General features: G+C 44.7%; 1 protein-coding gene across 2 annotated transcripts in view; it reads right to left on the bottom strand.

Annotated features, from left to right (window-relative positions):
* The window catches only part of runx2b (RUNX family transcription factor 2b), a 39,944-nt gene that overhangs the window by 6,655 nt on the left and 7,091 nt on the right, over positions 1–26,198 (bottom strand). Inside the window, exons 1-5 of one of the 2 annotated variants that reach the window (XM_069158593.1) lie at positions 15,989–16,203; positions 14,606–14,868; positions 12,960–13,116; positions 10,818–10,922; positions 70–237 (exon numbers count right to left, since the gene is read on the bottom strand). In XM_069158593.1, coding sequence (XP_069014694.1) covers positions 70–237; positions 10,818–10,922; positions 12,960–13,116; positions 14,606–14,806 — 631 coding nt within the window. In that variant the 5' untranslated portion in view covers positions 14,807–14,868; positions 15,989–16,203. Of the gene's footprint in view, positions 1–69; positions 238–10,817; positions 10,923–12,959; positions 13,117–14,605; positions 14,869–15,988; positions 16,204–26,198 lie in introns of those variants that run through there. The other variant, XM_069158592.1, reaches the window with a different exon arrangement.

The raw sequence follows: 26,198 nt of genomic DNA, 5'->3' as shown, positions 1-26,198 counted from the left end.
GTTGGTGGATGATTCTTGGTGCCTGAACGCTGCACCATCACCACCAAGCAGCTGACCACGGGAGCTCACCTGTGATCTGCGTCTGTCCCTGCGGGTTGAAGGAGTTGGCCCCTGTGTTGAGGGTCGGCCGGGGGCCTTGAGTAGGGACCGCGACCCTCACTCTCATCCTCTCCAGCTCGCTGAGGCGGTCAGAGAACAGGCCGGTTTTGGGAGGGTCCTCGAGCTTTTGTCGATGTCCTGCAGACGCAGGGGGGAAACGCAAAGTTGTATTGATTAGTATGATGGGACACAGGCAACCTAATTGTAGTTAATCAGTGATTCGAATGGCTGCAAACCACATTGTTATCATTATGGGATGAACTGTGCCGTCAACACTCAGCTGTATCACGTTCTCTTGGCAGACAGTTTGTCAAGTATCCTGTACAAGGTATTGATTCTTCTGAGTCCTGCCCTACTTTGTAAATAGTTTGTGCTCCTACTCAAAGAGGAGTGACAGAGCCTTACATCGTGTTAATTAAAAACGCTAAATATCGTATTACCTTGCATGAGAGAAAGGAGGAGCATTGTATTGAGAGTGAGAGGTTGCATGTGTGTTCGTTCTTTTAACCTGAGGCTTCTTCCTCAGGTAAACACCAGCTCTCACGCCATTGCCCCATTATCCCCACAGGAGTCATAACTTATGCCAAATATATTCTGCCCGTTCTTTTCCTGCATTCCGCCGCTGATAATTTTACACCCTTTATATCCCAGCTTCTATTCTCATCCCCCTCTCAGGCTGGAAACTCTACACTCCTCCTATGTACGAGTACACTACATGCACATCGCCGCTGCGGGTCTGCACAAAAACACAAGAGACAGTGTCACTCGCTCTGTCTGAGCCCATCCCACGTCCCAGCAGCGCTATCGCCCCAGCAGCAGGAACCAAATCAAAACCTGCCCAGGGGCCCCAGGTGTAGACGACAGTTTAGCAAAGGCGGGGTTAGAAAAAAATGAGGCCTGAGCACACACAGTTCTTTTTTAACACCGACACAGTGGTGTATCAGTGCGTCTGTCTGGTCTTGCACTAGTTCCCCTGTAAAGGCGGTAAAGTAAATATCAAACAGAGGAGAGTAGAAACTCCTGCTATGCTTGGCAGAAGTCCAGCTGGCTCTGGCAAAAAAGCCGAGCTACTTCACAATCCAGCCCAACCTGCCTGCTGCCTGCTGTGGGAACAAAGGCCTGATACTACAGCTATACAACACAGGGCAGATGATGAAGAGAGATGAAGGTGAGCAACACAGACCTTTTAAAAAGACTCATCATCAGTGTTACTAAAGCATGATTACAGAGATCAAAGGCAAAAAAAAACAAAACCCTGCCTCACAGCCAAACAATGTGTATTAATGACATTCTGGCTGCAAGTCAAACCCACTTTTCTGCCTGTCTACAGATTGTTTTCAGTCACTTTCACTGTCACATAATGACAAAACCGCCCGTCGCAGCCTCGCATTTTTCCACTCTTGCAACAACACATAATTTTAGCTTCAGATATTCTATTACAAACCATATGACTCTTCACAACAAATTAATTTACTCTGGAACAACTGTTTGGAATTTTAATGCCAAAATCCTGCAGCAGTGAAATGAGACTTGAGAATGGCGGCAACGAAAAAGGCAGCCAGTGACAGTGAGACAGACCCCGATTTTTATTAGGATGACGTGACCGGACTGGCATCGTCCAGCTGAAAATAAACAGGCAATCTCATCATCGGCTTCTTTGAGTTCCTTTTGGAAGGGATAATAACATCAGCTACTTAAAAACCTCAGCTTATTGAAGACTTTATAACATAATTCATGTCCATATTTCATTAATAATATTTCCCCATCGTTTCTTCAGGATAATTTGTGCTGCTCGTTGGCATTCGTCGTCTCTCTGTGCAAGCGGTGCCCAGTCAATCATAGCGTTTCCACTTTCAACAGACTGAATTTCTATTCTAAAAAAGCCTCGGGACACAGTGCGGGCTTTGTGCACAAACTGTCTCCTAGTGATGGGAATAAATAGCAATGGGAGACCGGGGGAGATGAGGGGAGACAGAAAGGGGAGACAGACACAAGTGGGGAGGAGGCACATGGAGAGGAAGAGACCCTGATGACCAGTAAATTAAGATCTCTGGATGTGTCTGAGGCGACGCAGGCTCCAGGAAGAGTGCAACAAACGGCGAAATGGGACAACAGGGTTTAGGACCTTTGAAGAAGATCCCAAAATACAAATATCGTATGTTAAAGGAGATAAAACCAACTCTGATGTGCGCGACAAAGTCTGTCACTGGCAGCTTAAAATCGACATCACAATTTCAAAAGTCTCAGCTTCCATCATGATGCGCAATGTTGTCAAGAAATCTATGGATACAACCCACATTAAAGGAAACCGTATTTATTTCTCCTATAGGAATGCAGCATGTCAACCACCACATTACGCTCCAATTTACACTCCAAACAGCCAGACCTCAAGTCCATTAGTTTAGCAGGCCCTGACAGTAAATACAGTTTTTCCTGAGTTAATTACACCTTTTAGAGGACAACTGTTGCCAAACACAAGACGTCTCAGCTGTTTTATCGGAACCCTAGCAGGGCGGAGGAATGAGCCGGGGGTATTTAAAGGAGCGGGAAAGGCGGATGATTTCACTGCCGTAGGGAAAGTCCCTGAGATTCCCATCATCCCTGTGAAAACAGCGGAGATTTTCGATAGCGCCTGCCACTTCCCTGCCCAGCCAGCGGCCGGAAACATGGACAGATTCAGACCAGATGTGAGCAACTTGCGCACACAGGGAAACACACACATGCAAAAAAAAAAAAAAAAAGAGGACGTATGGAAACACACTTCTGCACACAAGCATCACTACACACAGGCTCACTCACACACACACACACACACACAAAAGATTAATAATGATTAGATAACACCTCTATAGATAGTATCTCAAATCACACAGTTGCACAGTGATCCTAGAATAGTATTATTTCAGCCGTCACAGAGACACAAGTCTGGATTCAGCTCCCCCCCCCCGCTGATCTGATAACAGTTAGTACAAGCAAGTAGGAAAATACAATATAAGTCCTCTGTAATTAATGGCAGCATTTGACGGCATCTGAGCCTGAGCGCAGAGATCTTTGACTAACAGTGAGCTGCCACCTCGTCCTGTCCTGGCTGAAAATATACCTCAAAAAGGTCTTTCAGCTCGGTTTGCGTTGGGATTTCACATGACAAGAGTATCAATGTCACTTTTTGAAAGCTTAAGCAGCTCCAAGGGCTAAAACGTTGAGAGTAGTGAATTAATTTAGTAAATGATTTCCCTATTGGCTTATTTCCAAGAGTCAGACGAGAAGATTTACACCTCTCACATGAGCACATGTGAAGTTAGAACCGGCGGCCGGCTAGCTAAGCTAAGCAAAGACAGGAAACATGGGGAACGGCTAGCCCGGCTTTGGCTGAAGGTAATAAAATTCATATTTTGTACATATTAAACAATTAGGACATAATGTGTGAATTAGTGAGCTTTAGAGGTGGATTTTTATTACTACTGAAGTGAGCCAAGCGAGCTGGTTCCCTTCTGTTTCCAGAATTCCCATTCACCTGAGAGGAGTCATCCCCAACTGAGAAACAAATAAATAGAAGTGTATTTTATATCTGCAACAATTAGTCGATTCATTGATTATTATTTGTTACAAATATATGAATCATTAATTAATTGAAATATTTTAATCCTTAAATATGAATATTTTATGCTTCTTTTAGTCGTCCGCGATAATAAACTGAATCATTTTATTGTTTTGAACTGCTGCTCGGGACAAAAGACATTTTTAGGCTCCACCGTAGGCTTTGGGAAACTCTGGTCTACATTTTCTGACATTGTAAAGATCAAACAGCTAATCAATTAATGGAGAAAACAGCCAACAGATGAAAGTAATCATTAGTTGCAGCCTATTTCCAGGATGTTGATCTATTCGTTCAAAGATCCTCCTCCTCCTCGAACACGTAACGATCACCAGACACGTCAGTAGGAAATTCTACTGCTTTCTGCCTGACTAAGTAACATATGAGGAAAACGCCGAGCGCCAGAAAAGCCGGAATAAATGGGATGATTTATAAATTTAGTGTCACGTCATGCCCTCTAAGCCCTTCAGTCTGGTTTATGATCACTGGGTGAGCTGGGATGAATGTATCTTTGGGGCTGATTCAGAAAACCCCCCATGCTCGCGGAGCCTGGCTTGAATCAGCCAGTCTGTGTTTGCGTGTCAGTCATCTCACGGTGGAACAGTAAAGTCAATGAATGAATACACTGGGTCCATATTTCACTTTTTTATTTGCAGCTCTCACAGTGGCCGTGTTGTGTTTTGCGAGCGGTCAGAAACAATGAATTATTTCAGGTGGTGATCTGAAGCTGGCAGAGCGTGGCTCGAAGGGTAAAGCGTCTACCGTGGGGGTCTGGCATAGGAGAGGAGAGGAGAGGAGGGGAGGGGAGGGGAGAGGAGAGGAGAGGAGAGGAGAGGAGAGGAGAGGAGAGGAGAGGAGAGGAGAGGAGAGGATAAAAACAGAATTGGGGGTAAAAAAAAAAAAAAGGACAGAAAAGAGGAAGAAGGGGGAAAAAAGAGAGAAGAGAAAGGAGGTGTGTGAGACGAAGCAGCCAGCGAAGGAGAAAGAGAGAAAGAGGGAGCCAGGCTGTCGTGGAGCGCTGCCAGCCGTCTGTGTGGTCCATGCGTTCCAGCCTGGAGGAAGCTAGCCAGGCAAGGGAAGGGCGCACACACACACACACACACACACACACACACACACACACACACACACACACACACACACACACACTTGCATGCACACACAGACATACACAACAATTCCCAAAGGCGATACATTTATTGAGCGCAAACACACTTTATACAATATTGTACAAAGCGCGCACGCACACACACACACACGCGCGCGCGCACACACACACACACACACACACACACACACGCGCGCGCGCAGTTTGACTTGTGTGTGGTTTTCAGAGCGGCTCCCTCTGCACCTCTCGGCTCACATTAAAGTGTTTTGATTCAGAACAGGGGAGAACAAATCCCTCAGAGGTGTTTTTTTTGTTGCATCTCGGGACCAACCAAATCCAGACTTTGTCTCTTTATCTCTTTTTATGATTCACTTTGTACCTCCCTCTCTCCCTCTTTATTCCTCTGTCTTCCTCTTTGTCTCTCCCTCCCACTGAATAATTTGGTGTTTTTGTGTTGTAGAGGCCTTGGCACCTCTTCAAGGAACTTCATGAGACATTCAAGTGACTGGCTGCCTCTGGAAAAGCCTGAAGTATTTTTTTTTTTTTTCTCTCTTCGCTCTTTCTTGCCATTCTCCCTCCCTCCCTCTTTTCCTCCTGAAGTTTGGGTGAGTTTTATTTGTCCGGCTCCCATTGTTAAAAGCTGTTTCAAGTGAGGCAGCAGAAGATAGGTGAAACTTCTGAAATCCTCTTTAATTACCTGGATGCTCAACAAAAGTATTCTGTATTTTTTTGTTTCAGTTTTCTGGAGGCAGTTACTGACGAGGTACGATAATAAAGACACATAAAGGGGCCTCATTCCTGTACATAATTCAAGGAAATGAATTAACAGCTGGCTGACATCATTTTAATTTCGTGGTACAATGGAATTAGGATCTGCGACGCTCTTAGCATTTAGTGCTGAGCATAAATGGCTGTTGTAAGAAACAAAGGCCAGGCCTGACAGCAGGTAATAGTACCCTATGAGAACATGTGATGGCATGTGTGTGGGTGTGTGCGATGACACTGTTCAGAGGCCTTCTGGTGTCATCATGACCAATGTTAATGAAGGCATCTCACTTACTCATAGTGTTTCCAGACTAGCAGTGTTTTGTTTTCAGCAGTTTAAAGGTCCTATGTTTTCCATTTACATTGTTTCTGCAGTCTTGATATCGATAAGATTTTACTGTGGTTTTAAGTACCAAAAATCATCGTCGTATAGTTTTACATCTCCGTTCTCAAACGTCTCTTTGGAGCTCTTCCAAGAACAGGCTGTTTTGTGTCTTTAAGGCGCATTGATATCAATGAATCTCTCTTCTGATTGGCCGACTCTTTCCTGAGTGACACACGCTCAGGCCAACACCAGGTTTACTTTGCGGTTGTAGCTTGCCAGCTCCACGACACACTGACCAGTCTGTGTTTTCTTCCACATGACAGATTGGTCAGGAATTTGTGACATCATAAACTTACGACAGTCCAAACGGTTTGTCCAAACAGCAGAGTTGCTGAATATTGGCTGAGCGTGTGACATTTTCACAATATTTCTAGAGCCCCGAGGTCTGCTTAAAAGCCCCTTCAAGTACAATGCGATTGCTCCTGGGTTCAGCACACATCTGACCAGGCGTTCGGGGTGTCTTCTAAACACCTTGATTGTAGTCGGGAAAACACTCAGTAAACCGTATAGTAAAGTTCAGCTACGTTTATCACATTACACCACACATACTGCCTCAGGTAGCTACAAGCTTCCTAACTGTTGGAAACAAGTTTTAAAGATTTCCTTTCGAGGTCTCGATACAAACACAAACCTTCGTTGTACTATTCAGATAGCTCAGACACGCAATCTCCACTTTTTCTCCATTTCTCTTTCTGTGCTCTGTTTGTTCTTGCCGGGCAGATATTTGTCACAGCGATCATGGTTTGACTAAGTTGGCACGAACCCGTTTTATAACATGCTGCGCTGTGCGCGTGCTTTGCTCAATGCAGCGAAAAGCCGTAATAAAATTACATAATTAAATATTAAATATTAAAATTAAATACGCACGCAATAAAATTACATAAAATACAAAAAAAAAGAAATACAAATCAGAATTTATATATGGGACCTTTAATAGGTTGTACCCTAGCAACCAGTCCAATAGGGTTGAATTTTGGATGTGGGATTCTTGGGAAATCTTACAATTCAGAATCAATTAAAAATGATTATTAAACCCATAAAAATAAAAGGTGCACACTATATATTTTTGGCTTTTACTGCAGTTTCGTGTGTGCCAAACCACTGACTCCTGTCTTTCACCCACTGCGCTGCAAATGACACATAACTGACATTTAAGCCAACTGGTTTTGACGAGGCTTCTGTCTGACTAATAGAAAAAAGCAGAGATGTGTGTGAGAGTATTCAGCTATTTCATTGGCAGGGGTCTCCCGGCTGCTCCAAGCCCCTGGTTAGTAAGTGGAGGTGACAGAGCCTTTGCTGTGAGGGCTCCCCAGCTTTGAATTTCATGACAGCAAAACATGCAACTTCTGTGTCAAAATTTAAATCGCTTATGTTTATAATTTCCAGCCTGCTATCAGCCTCTGGTGTGATTTCACATTTTATTTCATTTTTTTCGTTGTATTTCAGTGTATTTTATCTGTTATATTTATGGACATATGCAAATTTTTGGGGCTCTGCGAAGCACTTTGTATCTGCAAATAAAGTTACTATTATGACAAATATATAGAAAACCATAATTGCATAAGTACTGTGCGTGTCTGTGTGTCACAAGGGTTTGGCTTGGCAGACAGGTCTCCTGAACCACTAATATTGTCTGCAGGCCTGTAAGTAACCAGGGCCTCTTCACCAGACTTGTTAACACCCTGACCAAAACCGAACCAAAACACGACCCCGTCCCCGAGCCCAGAACCCCCAAAGACCCGATGGCTTCAAACACCACAGAGCGGAGACGGGCCTGACCACTAACCTCCACCACTGACACACACACACACACACACACAGTTATGCGTAATAACCACGGGAATATGCCACAGCGAGACACAGTATGTGTGATGCCACAATGGTTTTTGTCACCTTCTGTGTTTGTCTGTCATCAATTATCTGTAATGAGAACAGTGGGTTTGGACAGAAAGCCTTGTATATTGTGTTATTACAGCTCAGCTATTATCACTCAGGAAGTTTGTCCCAGCTGGCCGCAGCCACCGTCAGGAGCAGCCGAAGGGAGACAGAGCCACCTATAAAAGCATATTGGTTTAAACAACCACTCCCTGTCTATTAGCTCAAAATGGCATTTAATGAGGCCTATTACTCTGCTCCAAATCAGCACTGTGGCCACACTAGACTAATGACACCAATAACACACACTCACTCTGCAAAACAAGCCATGTGGCTGCACAAATGCAGACACGACAGACATACACGCAGATCCAGTCAAACAGATACGCCTGCATGCATGAACACACACATGTATACACACACTCGGTGCAGTGGGAAACCACAGGGTAACCAAGAGCTGTCAAGCGATTAAGCACAATGCGAGCCACAGAAACCAAGTTAGCCTCCCGCTAATAACACAGTGGCCAGAGGGACCTGACTAACCACTTACCATCCTCGTGCGCACGCACACGCACACGCACACACACACACACTGCAAACCTCCGAGAAAAATCCAACCGCAGATCTTTAAACTCGGCCTCACTGATATTCGTCACTCTGACCACGCAATTAATTAACTGAAGCTCAGCGCCACAGTTCAGAGATATGAGCCCTGCTGAGTCACGGGTGGTCCCACTTTATTCCCCCCACTGATATTAGACGAGGAACCGCTGGGGAAATGACATCCCTCAGGAGGACTCATATGGTTACCATAAGGCTCATCAAACACACTCAAACAAAAGTGTCCTTCCTGGAGGAGACACCCACAACCAGGCAAGTCATTAACAAGCAGAAAAGATGCCAATAAAACCTTGAAAAGTGTCAAAATGATAAATAGATCTGCAGCGAGTGCTCTTTCCTTGTAGCCTCACCAGCCCATGTTGAAATGTAGTGTTACTGTCAACTCACTTCCCAGAAACAACACAGTGTTTTTACAGACGAGGGCCACAGAGTGCCAGTGTATGTCAACTTCAAGAGACAGCCTACTGTTTCCCCTCTCCACGCAGACCCTCCCCGCGGGGGCCCAGCGCACAGCAGGCCTCCTAATTACCCACTCGTTTAACACAAAATAGAGCTGTAATGGCCGACAAAGCCCCCCATGTCTCAATGAAGCGTTCACAGATAGAATCGCCGCTTTGGAGACAGCCGGTGCTCTCTGCTCCGAGTCTCAAAGACCTGGAGGAGGAGGAGGAGGGGGAGGAAGGGGGCGGAGGGGCTCGGTGGAGAGGGCACATGTGTGTTTTGCCACCCTTCGACCTCGGCTTAATGACCCCTGAGAGGGAGACGTGTTCTGGCTGTAGTTTCTGGGTAAATTATACCACCACTGTAATTCTGACCACTTAACAGCAAAGGAAAGAGGTTCAGGGGTTATGTATGATGACATAGTCTTTATTGCTTAAATTACTGTCCTGAGACTCGAAGTAAGAACATGCAAACTTTAAAGGTTTTTTTTTTAAGACCACAAATTGGGCAAATAAAAGGAAAAACAATGGATGACTGTGTAAAGTCTCTTTACTCTTCCAGAGTTCCCCTTCACCTGATACCAGGTAGCGCTCTGTTTGTCTAGTTTAGCGACTGGCCTCTCACATGTTCAGGCTTCCAGTAAAACCTTCTGGACTAAAAAAAAAAATCTCAAACTCTGTTGAGACCAAACTGAGCTTTTTCTAAACAAACTCAGTTCCGACTCCCATCTGCTCGCCACCAAATAACAGGACTTGTTTGAAAGTCATCTGACGGGGGACAGCAGATGCACAGGAAATGCTTTTGATCAAACAAGATGGCTTGAGAGTGAGAACGGATGATGGTGGTGGCGAGGGGTGGGGAGAAGGGAGAGAGTGGGCGTGATTGCGAGTACATGTGCGTTTGAGGACAAGCATATGCCTTTGTTTTCGGGGCGCATGTCGACGAGCTCCGAATGTGGAAGTGTGTGAGGCGCTTTTTTGGCACCGCGGGCAGGTTTTCCTCCAGCAGAGACTGATGGTGGTACTAATCCTACTGTCTCCCGGCTCCTCTGTGTCTCCTGGTGCCATATGTGACGGGGCAGGCGGGCGGGTTGTTTGTGATGTGATATTGTTCATTGAGACGCCATGAGATGAGATTTTTTTTTTTTTTTTTTTTTTATGAATAGGGAGGAGGGTTGTGGAAACAGCTGCATGCCAGACCAGTTGGCACTGATGGCTATAGTAAAGTTTTTTTTTTCCTCCTCAGTTGTTTTTATATGACCCATTAAAAGGAGCTGATGCTAGCACTCTGCTACCCAGTGTACCCTCTCGAGATCACTTTGCCTCAAAGTTGTATTCCTCTTCTTTCTCCCAAACTGTCACACGGGTGACTGAGCTGCTTTCTGAGAGGTTAATTGTGGTTAATTGCCTGTTAATTGCTAATTAACAGAGTTTAGAAACTTTTTTTTTCCAGTAAATCCCTTTTTTTGTTAATTTCCTTGTTTAAATAGCCTGTCATCATTTTGCTGCCATTGGTCATTAAGTCACACCCTCAGCTAAGTTAAAGGGGGTTTCCAAAAAAATTTTGCGTATCAAATTTAGAAGTACAAGTCAGTCTGTGAAAAGAGTTGAGCCACAGTAAACCTGACGATCTCACCAGAAACTGGACCTGAAATTTGATCTTCCATCACAAACTGGAGGTGCAGGGTTAAATCGTTTGAGTGGCATTATGGGAAATGTAGGATCCAGTATTTTTCTGCAGATTCATGGCTGCAAAGGAACGATATTTTTTTCACCATCCTTATTAAAAATCTGTCTCTTGTGACTTCCCCGTACTAAATCGCTGGCGTGCTCTTCTTAAGGCAGATTTATATCGTTCACTGCCTCTGTGTGTGTGTGTGTGTGTGTGTGTGTGTGTGTGTGTGTGTGTGCGCGCGCATTGGTACTCACTCCTGGGCTCACGCGGTCCATCCACGGTGACCTTTATGGCTCGGTGGTAAGTGGCCACTTGTGGCGGGTTGGTGAATACTGTGATTGTCAGTGTGAAGCTCTTGCCTGTGGTGACATCAAACAACATCAAATGACATACCATCCAGGGAGACAATGACCGGTATTCATCTGAAAACCATCCCCGAGTCACAAGTGTGGTTGTGATCACATAAAAGCTAATACAAACTGAGTAAAATCGACTTTAAGAGGATTAACAACAGACAACATTGGCTGCTTGAGAGGGTCTATTTGGGTTCTTTGTCGAAGTCTAAATGGAAGCTTGACTGCCGGAGCCGGTATCTTGTTATCCAGAATTTCTGATGCAGTGTGAGTGGGCGAGAGGCATTTTAATAGTCACTTCCTTTCTCGCTAATCCCCAGCAGTTGCTGCCTTGGGGTGTGAGTGTTTGTCTGTGCAAGCGTATGCGCTCCTATGAGCATGCACGGGGAATGCTGTGAATCAGAGCACAGCGGCCAAGTCAGCAGCAACACTAACGTTTGAGGTATGCAGACGCGTCCTGTAGCCATGGCTACGCGCAGGAAACAGGAAGTTGGGGAGGGGGAGGGGGCAGCTGTCCATTGAGTCGCAGCCTTCTACCCGAGCGCGTCCTCCCCTCCTCCTCCTCTGCACGCTCTGCCCGCCCTATAAACACGCTTTTTCAATGAAGTGATAAGACGAGCCAGGGGAGAGATAGCAGATCACAGAAGCAACAGGTGTCCCACAGACCTGATTGGAGGCGCATGAGGGTGAAGCAGGGCTGCTGATCTACGATAAAGTGGGACACCCAGTGCGTCACTTTTCCTGTGTCCCTGCCATCCTCTCTGCTGTCGTCTATTACCCGTCATCTAATTTCTGCTTACTGTCAAGGTAAACCTGCACACTACACGATTAAGCCTATTGATGCTATCGACGGTATCTGATTCCTCTCAGAATTATCCGTCCTACACGTCGCCGCTATCATCATGACGCGGCACCATTTCAGCCCCGCGACTATCAATCCTTGTCCATCTCTGCTGGCTACATCCTCCTCTCTGCATGACTTTTAGCTATCTAACATCCTATCGGTTCGCTCTGCTTGTACTTATCTGTCATTGCTGGGTATTGATTTCAGACACCTGGTAGTCTGATCTTCCCTGGCTCCTATGTCACTTCCTGTTACTAGATTCTGTGTCACAGCAAAGGGGACGCACGCAAAGGTCTCCGTGGCAACAGGTCCAGTCGACATGCCTCTGCTCTCCTCTCTATGCTTTATCACCCCCTCATCCCTCCGGACTTCCTCTGCTTCCTCCCCTGTTTCTGACAGCTACTACAGAGAAGGAAACCAAGAAGTGAAGTCACTGGCGGAGCTGCTGACAGCACTTATCACCATCAACTTATTGCAGGCGACCACGTTCTGCAAGACTCGCACAAAAAAAAAAAAAAAAAAACAGAATAGAAAAACAGCTCCAGAAAGTTAGGAGCGGGTGAGAGAGGGCGAGCGCACGTCGTCACAGCCAAAATGTCAAATCGTAAAAAGACATGATTTAGTAACAGGACAGTAAATGATGCAAATAGTCACTTTAGTGACGCCAAACATTCGGGGAATGCCACTTGACTCAATAGCAGTGTGTCTCTGCCTTGACAGCCCGAAGATATGCGCGGAAAGTGATCATCTGCGAGGCAGCAGCACCACCCAACATGTTTACGAGCCTCAACTGAGCTGGGTCACGTCAGGTGAAAGTTAAGGATGAAAAAAAAAAAATAAAACAAGTGTTTCTTGTTATCGGATCGACACTTTCTACTGCATCCTTCTTTGTCCAATGTTTTGATTACAAATAAGAAAAAGGTTTTTGTTTTTTTTTCCTATAAAGCGTGTTTGTTTTTCGTCTGGATTAAAAGATGTGAAATATATGAAGGAGTCTCATTTTGAGGGGGAAGCAGCACGAATCGCCACTCCGGCTTTGGGAGACGCGTGGTGGGATTTGAGTCTGTAGTTAGAGTCATCATTATGTGGTTGCCACGTATTGGGACTGTGGCCACTAATCCACTCCACTGAACCTAATAGCTCCGGCTGAGTCGTAGCAGCGTTGCAGTGAATGGAGCACACAGAGCCTCGGGCCTCACCTCTGCCGCTGCGGCCCACGAAGCGCAGGTCGTTGAAACGCGCTACTTGGTTCTTCATCACCCCCGAGGCGTTCCGCAGCTCGGCGGAGTAGTTCTCGTCGTTGCCCGCCATCACGGTGACAACGGTCCCGTCAGTTATGTCTCCCAGGGCGACCACCTGTCAGGGACACGAAGGTCAAAGGGCAGAAATTCAAGAACGGTTAAGGTCAAAGTTTTAAAGTCGTCCTGTGACAATAAACTGGTAAAATATAACCTTCATGTACAGTATGCTACAACTTATTCTTTTCTTCTGTTCATGGTGTAATAAATAAAAAAAAAAAAAAAAAAAAAAAAAAAAAACATTAAAAAAGGAATTCTTTTAGTTTAAAAGACAAAATGTGTGAACCCTTCTTCCTCCTTGGTTCCACTTATCCAAAACCATCTAGTTTGCTTCGCACCATGTCAGCCTCCTCCAAATGATGTTGATTAATGGTTTTAATTTTGCTCCCCTAGAGCAGTTTGATATCATGATGAATGGGATTTTGTGAACCATCTCAAATGCAGACTTCCAGACAAAAGTGCAGGGGCCTCGTGTTATCATTTAGATTCTTGGACGCAGATAAAAGAGGATGAGTAGGCCGACAGAGCTGCGATAATTACAGAGTCGTAGTAATAGGAATGGTTAAATAACACTTCAATTTTTATAAAGTGTCACATTTGATTTGGAGCCAGAGTTACAGCTACAAATTTTCTCTTTGATTCAGACTTTAAATAATATCTGTCATGTTAATAAGGCCTTTCCTGTGAAACATCATGGGAGCAAAAACCACGTTGAGGCTTCAAAAGTGCCTGCAGAGGCCAAAAAGAATAACTCTCGGGTTTTATTTAAAAATAAAATTTTCTGTGCATTTCAGCTTATTTAAAGCCCAGTCAAACTCAACTGTGACAACAAATTAAAAGAATTTAGCATGATCATTACAGTAGTGATTAAAACAGAGGTAAATGTAAATTACATAACATGCTGTTATATTTGTTTAATAGGTCTGGTATTTTAAAATAACATCTACAAGAAATAAAACTGAATTTATCAACATCAATACAATGTTGTCTTTGTTGCTGTGGGGAGACGTTTTAAATAAACAAATGTTACAGTAAAAAAAAAAAGCATCCCATTTTCTGATGTTTGGAAATAATTAAAATGTTGCTATATTAACAAAATTTCGGAAGAAAACAATGTAAACATGTGATTCGTTTTTTTAAAACATGTTGACACATTTTAACTTATATTTACACGACCACATGGACAATTTTCTTTAATTTATGTCTTTAAAATTATTTTCTGACTATAATTTGTTTTTAATGTAAAATTATTAACTTTATGCATGTTAATAAAGCCTGAAATATGTCATTGGTAATACATTTTCCATAAGTCCAGGTGATAAATAGTCTCGTGGGACATAAGGGGGGGAAAAGTTCGAAATTCACGGCATCTAACAATATGAAATTAATTCCCGATGTCTTTCAAGAAAAAAAATCATCCGTTCACTCTTTTTAAAATACAATTTTCCGCTTCATTTCATGGTTGTTTGTCTTACAGTGAACTCCGGGATCATTCTGCGGCTTTTACACCTTTTAATTTAGCAGCACATCTCTGAGTCGGAACTCACCTTGAAGGCGACAGGCAGCGTTTTGTTGCACCGCCAGTGGGAGGGCAGGACCGAGCACAGAAAGTTGGGGCTGTCGGTCCGGACGAGCTCGGCCGGGTGGTCGGCAATGATCTCGGCCATGCTGCGGTTTTCGTGGGGACGCAGTCTTGGCACCGCCGCCGCCGCGTCCGGCTGCCCGGCAGGAGAGCTCACATCGTTCATCTTCCCTGGGACCGGCTGGAGGCTACTGGACGGCGGACTGAACCTCCGACTGGCGCTGGGATCTACGGGAATTCGCATCACAACAGCGCGGATTATCAGAAAAGGCACCAAAGGCTCTCCAGCTCCCCCGCTCTCTCTTCCTCTCTCACACACTCAGGGAGAAACTCGGAGCGTGCGCCGCTGCTCGCTGAGCCTCAGCGCGCCTGCCAATGGAAAATGGGACTCGGTGAGCGCACACCGCGTTTCAAAACTCTCTCCACTACAAACTTCAGTGGGCGCCTTCAAACGACATAAAACATACTTCTCCGGCAAGAAAAACAAGCCTTGAAAACTTGATGATGTTTTAAATGACAAGCTCTTTTTTTTTTTTCAAACTTCTCGGGGGAAGAGTCCATGTGCCATAACGCAGGCGTAGTTGCTCGTGTGTGGATATAAATAACATCAAATAAATGTCCGAGCGTGTAAAAGGCTATACAATTACAAAAAAAGCAGGACTAAAATGGAACAGTCGACCCAGATGCTCAAAAAACTTTTTTTTTTGTCTGTCTTCCTTTAGTGAGAAGTCAAAGCGCTGCTCCAGGTGCGTCATTGAAGTCTTTGTGCCAAACTGAAAGGCGCTCTGGAAGCCCGCAGGCTATGTACACACAAAAACGTTTTCAAAGTCAAAGGGGTAAGCTTTAACAATACTTAATGGAGCTATTTATAATCCCACGACGCCTGCACATTGTACATATTTTTCTGTAAAATCTTCCGGCCGAGGCGCAGGTTTTTGTATATGGGGTTAAAAAAGGTTGATGAAGTCGGAAAGAAAAAAAAAAAAAAATAATCATCGCCGGTGAGATGAAGGCGGCGGAAAAATGAATCCCGTTTTTGTAGCCGTAAATGCGGTTAGTGTTTGGAGGCCGGGGTTTCCCGTGCTCAGGCTTTTTGTGGTTTATATAGCTCGAGCGCCCAGCAATTATTGCGCTGATGCGACTCCAACACGTGGTGTCTGGAGTCAGATCCATTCCCTCCGCCATAATCTATCACGCCTATATAGAGCGCCGGACAGCTCTCCGTGTAATGTCTATACCTTCGCGAAGCACACCAGGGGCCACGTCTCGCGCCTTTCTATCTGTCTCTATCCACACTTTCAGAGTTTACACACACACACACACACACACAGCCTAAAGTACAACATACCGACATATTACCGCTGCCCCGGACCGTCCGTGCGCTCCCAACTCTGAAGGTGGTCATTTCCAGTCAGCAACACGCACGAGTCCATCAGAGCGTGTTGTGTTACCACTATGTCCTGATAATGTGCGGCTCACAGGAGAGTTTGAAGGGGAGCCCAGCCCGGGTGAGAAGCTGCACTCCGTACGGTAGGAGTGAGTGAGTCACCGGAGAGCGGTGAGTCAGGTAGAGGCGCAGGAGTAGAGTTTCACTCGGTCGCAGGGGAGAGCTGTTGTGCAGGTGTACAGGTATTCTGCTTTACACGGGCTTTAATTTATGTTCATCCAACCATGTGGCTGTCATGCGAACCGACTGCCCGTTTAGGAGAGTCATTTATGTTCAATTCAACTTCACCAGTTTGTGCCTCATGCTGTTAAAATGCCCTGCTGTTCCATTCCATATCAATAAAAAACGAAATATGAGTTCCTGGATCATTTTCACTGTGTAATTACGCACAACTTACTGTATGCGTATTTCAAAAATAACAGTGGTGGAGTACGCACATGAGATACAATACTTGCATTTTTTATTATACTTCCATTTCATTTTTACTACTTTTATACATTTCAGAGGGAAATATTGTACATTTACTTGGCACCTGGATTTACTTGTTACTTTTCAGATTAATATTTTACACACAAAACCTATAAAATAACTATATAACATATAATAGGTTGATATAGATCTAGATATAATCTATTCAACAGTATGTAAAATAGCTCAAATTAGCTCCACCTCCCCCAAATAAAACAATAAGATGCTGCCATACACGAGTGGATCTGCAATAATAATTGAGTATCAGTGGAACCCTCAGAGGGCCAATTTTTACTTTTGATCATCTTTGTACATTTTGTTGATAACACATAAGTACTTCTTTTTTAAAAAAAATTAATTGCTATTTATTTTTGAATCCGAAATACTACTGCAAAATAATATTTAACTTTGAAATGATACATGTTTGAAAGCATGGAAAAAACAAGAACCAACAAATAAAATTTTGAATAAAATATTGTTTTAAAAATGATTAGTGGCATCTTTCCACTCCTTTGCAAACGTCATACTATTATTAAAAAAAAAACACATCAAATGAAAAAAAAAACAATAACTATATTTCATGCAATATATATAAATATATATATATATATTCCGTGAAGATGCAGCACTGAAAGCAGGCAGAGAGAAGGCCCACCTCGCCTGCCCCTCTTCTGTCTACTGTAGAGGGCATCATCTACCCTCTGTGAGATGCCATATCTCAGCCGTCTCTCATCACCCCCCCCCTTCTCTTCCCTGATTACCCATCAGTCTCCCAATGAGACTTTTTTTGTTTTTTTTTTCTTTGAGTGCCACATCACACAGCAGCATGTGTATTGCCACTCTGTGTTCCTTTTCCGTTGCTCCCAAACAGGCTTTTATTGCAGCGAGTCTTTAAGACAAAGGTCTTTGATACTCCAGGCCTGTTTCTAAATAAATGGGACGACAGGGAGGCACAGCTGTCGGGGTTATTTGGATCCTGCCGGGGCTTTTGTAGCTTGTATTTATGTTGTAAACTTGAATCTAGTTTTATATATTTTCACAAACAAATTTCTGTGTCGAGACAAAAAAAAGAAGTTTTTTTTCACTGCAGCACACAGCCGGAGCACTTGAAATAACTGGACTTCTTGTGTTTCACAAGTAAGGATGTATGTGTGTGTGTGTATGTGCACATACGTACACGGCTGAGCCTGTGTGTGAGTGGGAGGATGTGGGAGGGATATATCTCTCTCTCTATATATATAGATATAGATATAGATATAGATATAGATATATAGAGAGAGAGATATATATATCTCTCTCTCTATATATATAAAGTTTGAAAAGCACTGACACGCATCTGGCACCTCGTCATGTGGATGGAGGGGTGGGGGGCAGAGGAGTGATTGAGTTACACTTCCCTTCCTTGTGCCCCAAACACCAGAAATATGGTTCACATTGTCCGACATTCTCAAAGATCAACTAACAATTCATGGATGGATAAATGTGAATAGTAGTAATTAAATCTGTAATAGCGATAAACATGGCCTTGCAGGAACCGTAGAGCCGGTTATTCCAGCAGAGTTAAGTTTCAGCTCCGATAATTTCTTTTTCTTTCTTTCTTTTTTTCATCGCTGACTACATGTGCAGTAATGTGGAAAACATCCTACATGTTGTAGTGGAATTTAATTTAGGAAATGTTCGGGATGAAATAACAACCTCTGAGTCAATTTCATGCCATCATCTCAATCAGCCTTATTACTTTTAATTTGGACTCAAATTTGAGATGGAATTGAACTTCAGACCCGTCTCCTTGTTTCATTTATAAGTAAAAGAGCCTTTTAAAAGTACATTATATGACTTCTCTTAAGGCAAACCAATCAGGTCTAAATTTGGATCTGCTGCAGTCTGTTATTGTCCCGTCAGAGGCACCATATTTTCCCGGCTCAACCCCAGGCCCCCCTCCGCACCCCCCCCTTCTCCCTCCCACCCCCTTTCACCTAGTCGTGACTTAAACCCTGACAAGCTCGGCTCATCAAAGGAGTGTTTGTCCCATCTGACTCCGCTTTGCTTCTCAACTGCACATCCAGCATCTGTCTTCCAGCTTCCCTGTACAGGATACGATCCACATTTATACAGTAAGGCCTTGCCTGTCTGGCTCTCCTGTCATTCAGAGGTTTTGGGTGAACTCAAGTTTAAAAATCCCACCGTTTGATGTGATGGAGACAGCAGAGAAGGCGTTAATGTGCCCGTGTGCGCCGTTCGATCAAAAGCGCCACTTCTCCGCTCCAGTGTCGCCGATTTTATTCCAAATTATCTTTTGATTAAATGCGAACGCTGGAACGGTGGACTTGTGGGATATTTGAGCGATCCTGCTTAGTATTAACAGATTTAACGTGATGTAGTAATGAATCTAGCATAAAGCTGTTTAGCTGTTCGGTGGGTCTGCAGCTCGCCTGGTGCACAGCTGCATCGTCTCTCTCAGCTCTGGTATTATTCATCTACTGTGTTACACTGGCTCGGAGTCATTGCACAGTAGGAGAAGTCACTAACAGTGAAGAACCACAGTATACCACATTGAGCAGGATGTGCGCTTTATGATTTATGGTAATACAGTATTTCTGCCGCTCAGTTTCAATTATTTGTTTTCAATAAAAATCGAACTCAGCTGACGTTCTCCGGCTAATTTTCCTGTCGAGATATCAAGCGTGCAATAAAAAGTTTCTGTTCTCGTTCCCACTTGGAATGACAAAGGCTGTGTGAACCGCTAATATGTGCGCACACCCCCGCTGCCTGTGATGTTGTCAGCAAACTAACCATGCAAAATCCTGCCCTGTGTGTCTGTGAACTTTACATCTCTCTCGCTCTGTGACATTCACAGAGAGACGGAGAACGAAGAGGCCACGTCTAACTCATTAGGGAAGATGACAGGACAAAACCAACGACACGGGCTCGTGCAAATACACTCCCTTTAACTCCTATAGAAAAACAATAATGTCCGTCTCTCAGTACAACTCTTCCTCGCGCTCTCCCTCTCCTTCTCACAAGCATCTACTGTACTCTCACCATTCAGGAGGAAAAGTACAGCCACTTAAGGCTCAGGATTAAGGCTCCATTTCACAGTGGTGCATTTTTCAAGACACTTAATTATAGCTTTCTAGAGGAGCGCAGTGACGAGGCCCGGGCTTTTTCAGCTCTAACGGGATGTTTCCATGTTTGGCGGGCCACCGGCCGAACGGCTTGCCAGCAAAACCAATCAGCGAGCCCACCAGGCTGCACGGGCAGCTAACCAGGCCGAAAAGATGCGGCCCCGCTCGAGCAAAATCAGCCACAAGCGTCCTGGAGGAGGACGGAGGCATGTAGCCGCAATGCTAGCTTTGCCGGTCAGCGAGCCAGCTAGCCATGCGGAGGAGGAGGATGACGACGGGCAGAAACTTTACTCCTCGTGTGACCTCACCGGCTCACGACTGATCCCAGATCACAGCTAAGCCCTTAATGACTGTTTGTGACCGAGCACCGTGACATCACGTGAACTGTTGGGACGGGGACGGCACGTTCTGCGGTGTGTTTGTGTGTTTGTTTGTGTGTGTGTGTGTGTGTTTGTGTGTGCGTGTCCCTATGCAACTATATTCACAGACTGCAACCCAAGTTGTATCAGATGCTGAGATGGCTGCAGCGGCCGTGCGTACCGAGTTTAATATGTACATAGTGTTTTGACGCGAGATGCCGAAAGAGGGTCTGATATTTCACTCGGTTTTTGAAATGGCAGTGAGCAGCATGGAAAGAGATGGAGACATGGAGGGGGCGGCTGCTCACGGCTTGTGGTAGGAGGGTAAGGAGGGAGGGGGGAGGCGGAGGGAGGGAGGGAGGGAGGAGGGGTATAAAGACAATTTCCTCTCTGCTCTTATTGCTCTGACTGTCTGCCGCCTACCGCCTTCATGGAGGTCCCTAATTGAGATCACTTGTACTTAAAAATAGGAACAAAAAAGGAACTTCTGTGGGCTGGGAGATGGAGAGGAGAAAATAAAGCGGTAATATGTGACGAAGGCTGCCATTAAAGAGTCCCAATGATAGATCTGAGCGAGTGGGGCGCACGGAGCTGAGAACTCCATCTGGGTCTGCCAGGGAACCTTCAGATGTTGACGTGTCACACACCACCTGCTGTCACTGCGCTAAAACGGTGCGGGTGCGAGAGTGTATTTGTAGGGTTTCTCTGTGTGTGTGTGTGTGTGTGTGTGTGCGTGTGCGTGTGCGTGTGCGTGTGCGCGTGTGCATGTGGCTCTTTGATGGGGTAGGGTGACAGTGCCCGGGGCTGAGGCCAGAAACATGCCATTAAGGAGGAGTTCAGTTTTTCCACTTTTGTATGCGAGCGTGTTTGCATGGATTTCACAGTTTGTCTTCACATAGCTGCAACAGAATATCTTTAAAGCCATTAGGCATATCAGGCTACCCCTCTCCACGCAGCTTTTGTGTCATTAGCTATGCTATTATTAGTCCTTCACTTTATTTCAGCCGTCCCACCAATCAAAACCATCGGCGGTGCAGACTCGGTCCCTGAATGTCCCTAAAGCGGTGCTGGTTTTCCCTTCAAACCATCTATCAGTCAATCAGGGCCAATCGTGCTATTAATCAAACAATGAGCCCGGCTCCGTGGAGACCAGTTTGAAGGATTGGCTTGAAGGAAACGCAGCGTATCCAGGAGTGGTACCGGACCACGGCTGGGAACAGGAACCCCGTAAAGAGCGTTTTTCTTGGACCGAGACCCTCTGTAGGTGCTAAAGACAATACAGACACTCGGGCTAGGCCAACATTCCACTTTACACTTTCCCCCTTCCTCTGTGTATTTCACTGGTCTACTTCCCCTCTGCAAACTAGCCGGCTAGTATCAAAATATTTATAGTACATCTGCAAGACATGCTGTTCTCATGTATCCAGGACCGTTTAGCCCTGTGTTCATTATGCGAGGTAAAACTAATACCAGATTTACACGGGGATATTTCTCTCTGTTCTCCCTGTCCGGGCAGTACGACCCAGGATGATTTATGTGAGGCGAGGACGCACAGGCGAGATAGATAGAGTGACTGCATGGGCAAGAGGCAAAAAAAAAAAAAAAAAAAAAAAAAAAAAAAGGCAGCGGCCCAGACGAGCGCTCGCAGGGGGGCTATCGGCTATCGCTCGCCCGTTTCCACTCATCCAGTGTCAAGACTGGAAGGACGGGCAGCGGCTGAAAAACCGGAGAGGAAAAGGAAGGAGACAGGAGGCAAGGATGTATGTATGTATGTATGTATGTATATGCACGGAGGCAGGGTGGAGGAATGTCCAGGTGCACCGGGTCCAAATCGAAATAAGGAGGTGGAGAAGAGTGCCAGATGGAGGAGGTAAAATAATAATAAAAAAATAAAAAAAAGTCAGTCACGGATGCCCAATTGCACGCAGACATAAACATTTAACCAGAGACAGAGCAAACCCACACCTGGAAATGTCCCATATACATTTTTTGTTGTGGAGCGTTTAAAATGTGTATTAAATATACCATTTGTTTTGCTTGGCTATCATCACAGAATGGGTATCGTGAATGGACTTTTACAGCCCGTGTAGGAAAGCTTACTTGACGAAGCCGTGGCATTGCTTTACTGCTTCATTTCTGGGGGGTCACGAACATCAAAACTGTCAGTCAGTTAAGTGAGTATGTTCAGCGTTGAGACAACAGCCAATCAGATAAACACAAAATGAAAAAAATGAAAGTGCTGGGCGAGCAGTGCGAGCAGCCACCGCGCTCGGCGTGCGTCGAGCAACTCTGGATCGCACTCCCTCTTTCTCTCTTTCTCCTTTTCCTGATCTCTTCCCTGATCACAGTCCAGCTCGGAGCAGCTCCAAAACACTGAGCCTGAACTCTGCAACCTGGAGCCATACATACTCGTTTGAATTCCAAACCGTTCAGACGTCAAATATGGCCCCAGGAAGTCTTGGCTTGTGAACGCTCTGAGAGGCCCTACGTATAGCATCTGATGCCGAATGAGTTAAAAGAATCAAATCGAGAGCGCCACAGCTGATGCAGCTCACCCAGAGATCAGCCTGAAACCGTAATCCTATAATTACACTGTGCCTATTAGGCCACTGGTCAGAAGTGACTCACAACAAGGTCGGGGTGTGGAGAGAAAGAGGCAGACGGGATGGAGTTCACATTCATAGCTCCAAGCCTGAGATGTCCTCAGACAAAATCAAATCCAGTCGTCTTTGGAAAAGAGGCTCCAGTGACAGAAAGCGTCATCAAAGTTGAGGGAAAACGGGATTTCACCGAAGATAAATGCCTGATTATGCGACTTCTGACCCTGCGTTTTACACACACGCACGCACGCGCACGCGCGCACACACACACACACACACACACACACACACACACACACACACACACACACTCAGAATTGACTGGTTATTCCAGGACAGGGCCTTTTCATGTCGGGTGTGCTCTGCCCCTCACTGAGACTCGGATGACTCCAGATTCATAGAGCGTCAATGGAGTCCTGAACGGAGGAGACTCATCGACTGCCGGGTCCCACGGGGAACATCAATTACGTTGTGAAACGCTGTCCTTCAAACACAATCTATTCTGTGGTGTTGCATTATGGCAAAGCTGAGAATTTGAACGTCACACATAGAAAGAAAAAAAAAAATCCCTCTTTGGCAACGAGGGACGTTAGGATGTGGTCTCCGGCTGACAATTAAATTGTCCGCTCGGAATACGCTGTCGCTCTGGAAGCACCAGATTTATGGCGAATAATTTTGCGAGAACTGATCATCTTAAATATTATAAATGCATTTTATGATGTCGTAGATCACTCCGATGTGTTCTTGCATCCTCGAGGGACTCAAATCTGTCCCCAGTAGTTGCAGAACTCATTTAGAGACAATTAAAGAAGCTCTATACAATCCAACCTCCCCATCACTGAAATATGGTTTAAAAATCACTACATAAATGCTCTTTTTGCATCGTTCCCGCAAATATTTGACGCCTTACAAACCACCGCTCCTCATCGTCTGGCTCCCCGAAACATCTTTCAGGCGACACAAACTCACTTCAGCCAGTAAAAAACCTCTGTATCGTAAAACGGATATACAGGGTTAAAAGCTGTAAACATTAAGCCTGTGTTTACATTGCGAGGCGTTCTTTTTCATCAGTAATAGTCTCACACTGTGAGCCCGATGATTGGGTAATATTTATTATGGGCCCTTGGGGTGTGCTTCCCTCTCAGTCTCTCTTATGTCTATAAAACCTTCTTTACCCTCAGCTCAACTGTGCAGCACAGACAAGCTCCCATTAGAAGCTGATTGTATATGTGCTTTTCAAGTGTGCCTCTATAGTGCCTTTAATGTGCATACTAGGTCATGTGCATATGTGCACATATGCATGTGGGTGTGTATGTACGGTATATGAGTGTGTGTGTGTGTGTGTGTGTGTGTGTGTGTGTGTGTCGCAATAAACGGGCTGGCTCGGAGACTTTGGTTAACCAGACTATAATTTGGAGGCCCGGTGAAGACTCCCAGCAGCCTCGCACTGTTTGTTTACCAGAGAGACCAACTCTACTGTTTCTGCTGCATCTGCAGGGTCTTGCAGGGAAAGGGCGTGTGCATCTGTCTGGCTCTGTGTGTGCATGCAGAGTGTGGAGGTGTACTCCTGGGTGTAATGAAGAATTCATGTGAAAGTGACATTTAGGTGAAGCATTACAAAGATCTATGAACTTTCCTAAATTAGCATGTTTTCTATTTTTATTTTTTTTTTATTTTTTAAGGAAACAGTGCGAAGCTAAAGCTAAAGAACATCCCTCGTTGCCCTATTTTCCTCGTACATCTTTAAGCTACAGTAAATCAAGGCTATAATATACACACGGTACCCTTTCCAGACAGAAATGGTAGCTTTGTCATAAATAAGAAAACAGAAACAGCCCAACTTGACAAAAAAGAAAAGAAAAGAAAAAAAACCTCGCTTTAAAAAGTGTTTGTCAGCAAAAAATGACTGCTATTTTTGTTTGTGCTGAGAGTAATTCTCCCGAGACCGAACTGCTCGCTCTCTGTCCCAATTGGCCTTTTTTTTTTTTCTCCCCCCCCCTCCTCTTCTTCCTCCTAAGCAGGAATAAAAAGAAAACAATGCGATTCAAAAGACCGGAGCTCCCAGCCTGTCATTTAGCTGTAACTTTGAATTGTCGCTGCTCTGTGTGAGCTGTTTTCTTTCACACACACAGACAGAATTGTTGCAGCATCCTAAAATTCCATCACGAGAGGGGAAGAAAGACAAGAGGAGGAGGAGGAGGAGGAGGAGGAGGAGAGGAACTTTCAAAATATCACACTAATAAAATATTCCTGCTCCTCTGGGATCCTCCTTTGCTCATTCAGCATCGGGAGAAGTGAAGTGGAAAAAGGCCCGTTATTGTCCAAAAAAAAAAAAAAAAAAAAAAAAAAAAAAAAGGAGGAAGAGAAAAGAGAGAGAGACCTATTTCCTCTGGGGAAAGACACGAAATAGAATGAGCAACAGTTGAAAGGGGGAAACTTTTAACTGCGACAACAAAATGAACTACAGACGACTGTAAGAGAGCAGCTGTCTGGGTGAGTGACAGGATTCAACTCCAGACTGAAAGCGTGCGGCAGTGAGGATCAGACGATGTGTATGTATAGAGACTTTGATCAGACGGCGCTGCTTGTCGGAGCGGCGTGATTGGATTGAACGTGTGTAAACTGGAACAGCTCGGGGATCGACATGGAAAGAAAAAAAAACGACAGCCGAGTTCTCCAGAGATGTCGGCCCCGGTGACAGGAAAGCACTTTGAAACGAGCTGAAATGTAACGTCGGGGATTTTGCAGTTTTGTAACATTGCTGTATGAGCAGAAATCGTTCAAAACTTTTTTTTTTTTTTTTTTTTTTTCCACAAACAAGAGTCATGCCGACTGCCGACAATTTGCAGCAGAAGTGTAAGACAAAAAGTGGAACCGCTTAATATGAGCCACCTATTCAGCATTTATAAGTAGATTAACACTTAATGAAAGATTTATGATGCACTACAATATGTTGTTATAAATATAAGAAAATGAAATGTTTCTTATGTATCTGTCAACAACGATGGCTCCTTCTAGTGAGGTGCTTAAACACTATCATACTTACGTGCAAGTCTCGCTCTAATAACATTTAACACACATTAATTTATTATTTAAATATGTCTCCTTCAGTCTCATAGATGAACTCTGTCAAGGCCAAGAGGTACAACGCAAATTTCCCTGACAAATTACAAAAAGTAATCCTTGACTTAAATTTTGTTGTTGTTGCTGTTCAAGGTCAAGAATGAAACTTCCAAGTTGACACGTCTTCATTTGTGGTTACCTCTATCGTATCCTGCGTATTTACGACCTGTTTTCATCCCGGGGTAACAAACAATGCCGTTTTATCACAGCTCACAGGCGTCTCAGAGATTCGCACAAAGTCCGAAGGCACCAGAACCCCACATGGTTAAGTTGAGGAAAAGATCACGGTTTGGGTTAAATGTGACGCAGTCCTCATTTGTCTGGGTTTTGGTGCAAAGGACAAAGATCTTGGTTGGTTTGAAATAAGTCGTGTTACGCATATTCATGCAAGTTACTTCACAATCGTTACTTAAGTAACTGACTGTTCGTTACTTTA

The sequence above is a fragment of the Embiotoca jacksoni genome, unplaced genomic scaffold (genome assembly GCF_022577435.1).
Source record: "Embiotoca jacksoni isolate LCO1_2020_lvr unplaced genomic scaffold, fEmbJac1.0.p SCAF_23, whole genome shotgun sequence".
NCBI lineage: Eukaryota > Metazoa > Chordata > Actinopteri > Embiotocidae > Embiotoca > Embiotoca jacksoni.
The sequence above is the reverse complement of the archived record's forward strand: the minus strand, read 5'-3'. Positions and strand labels throughout refer to the sequence as shown.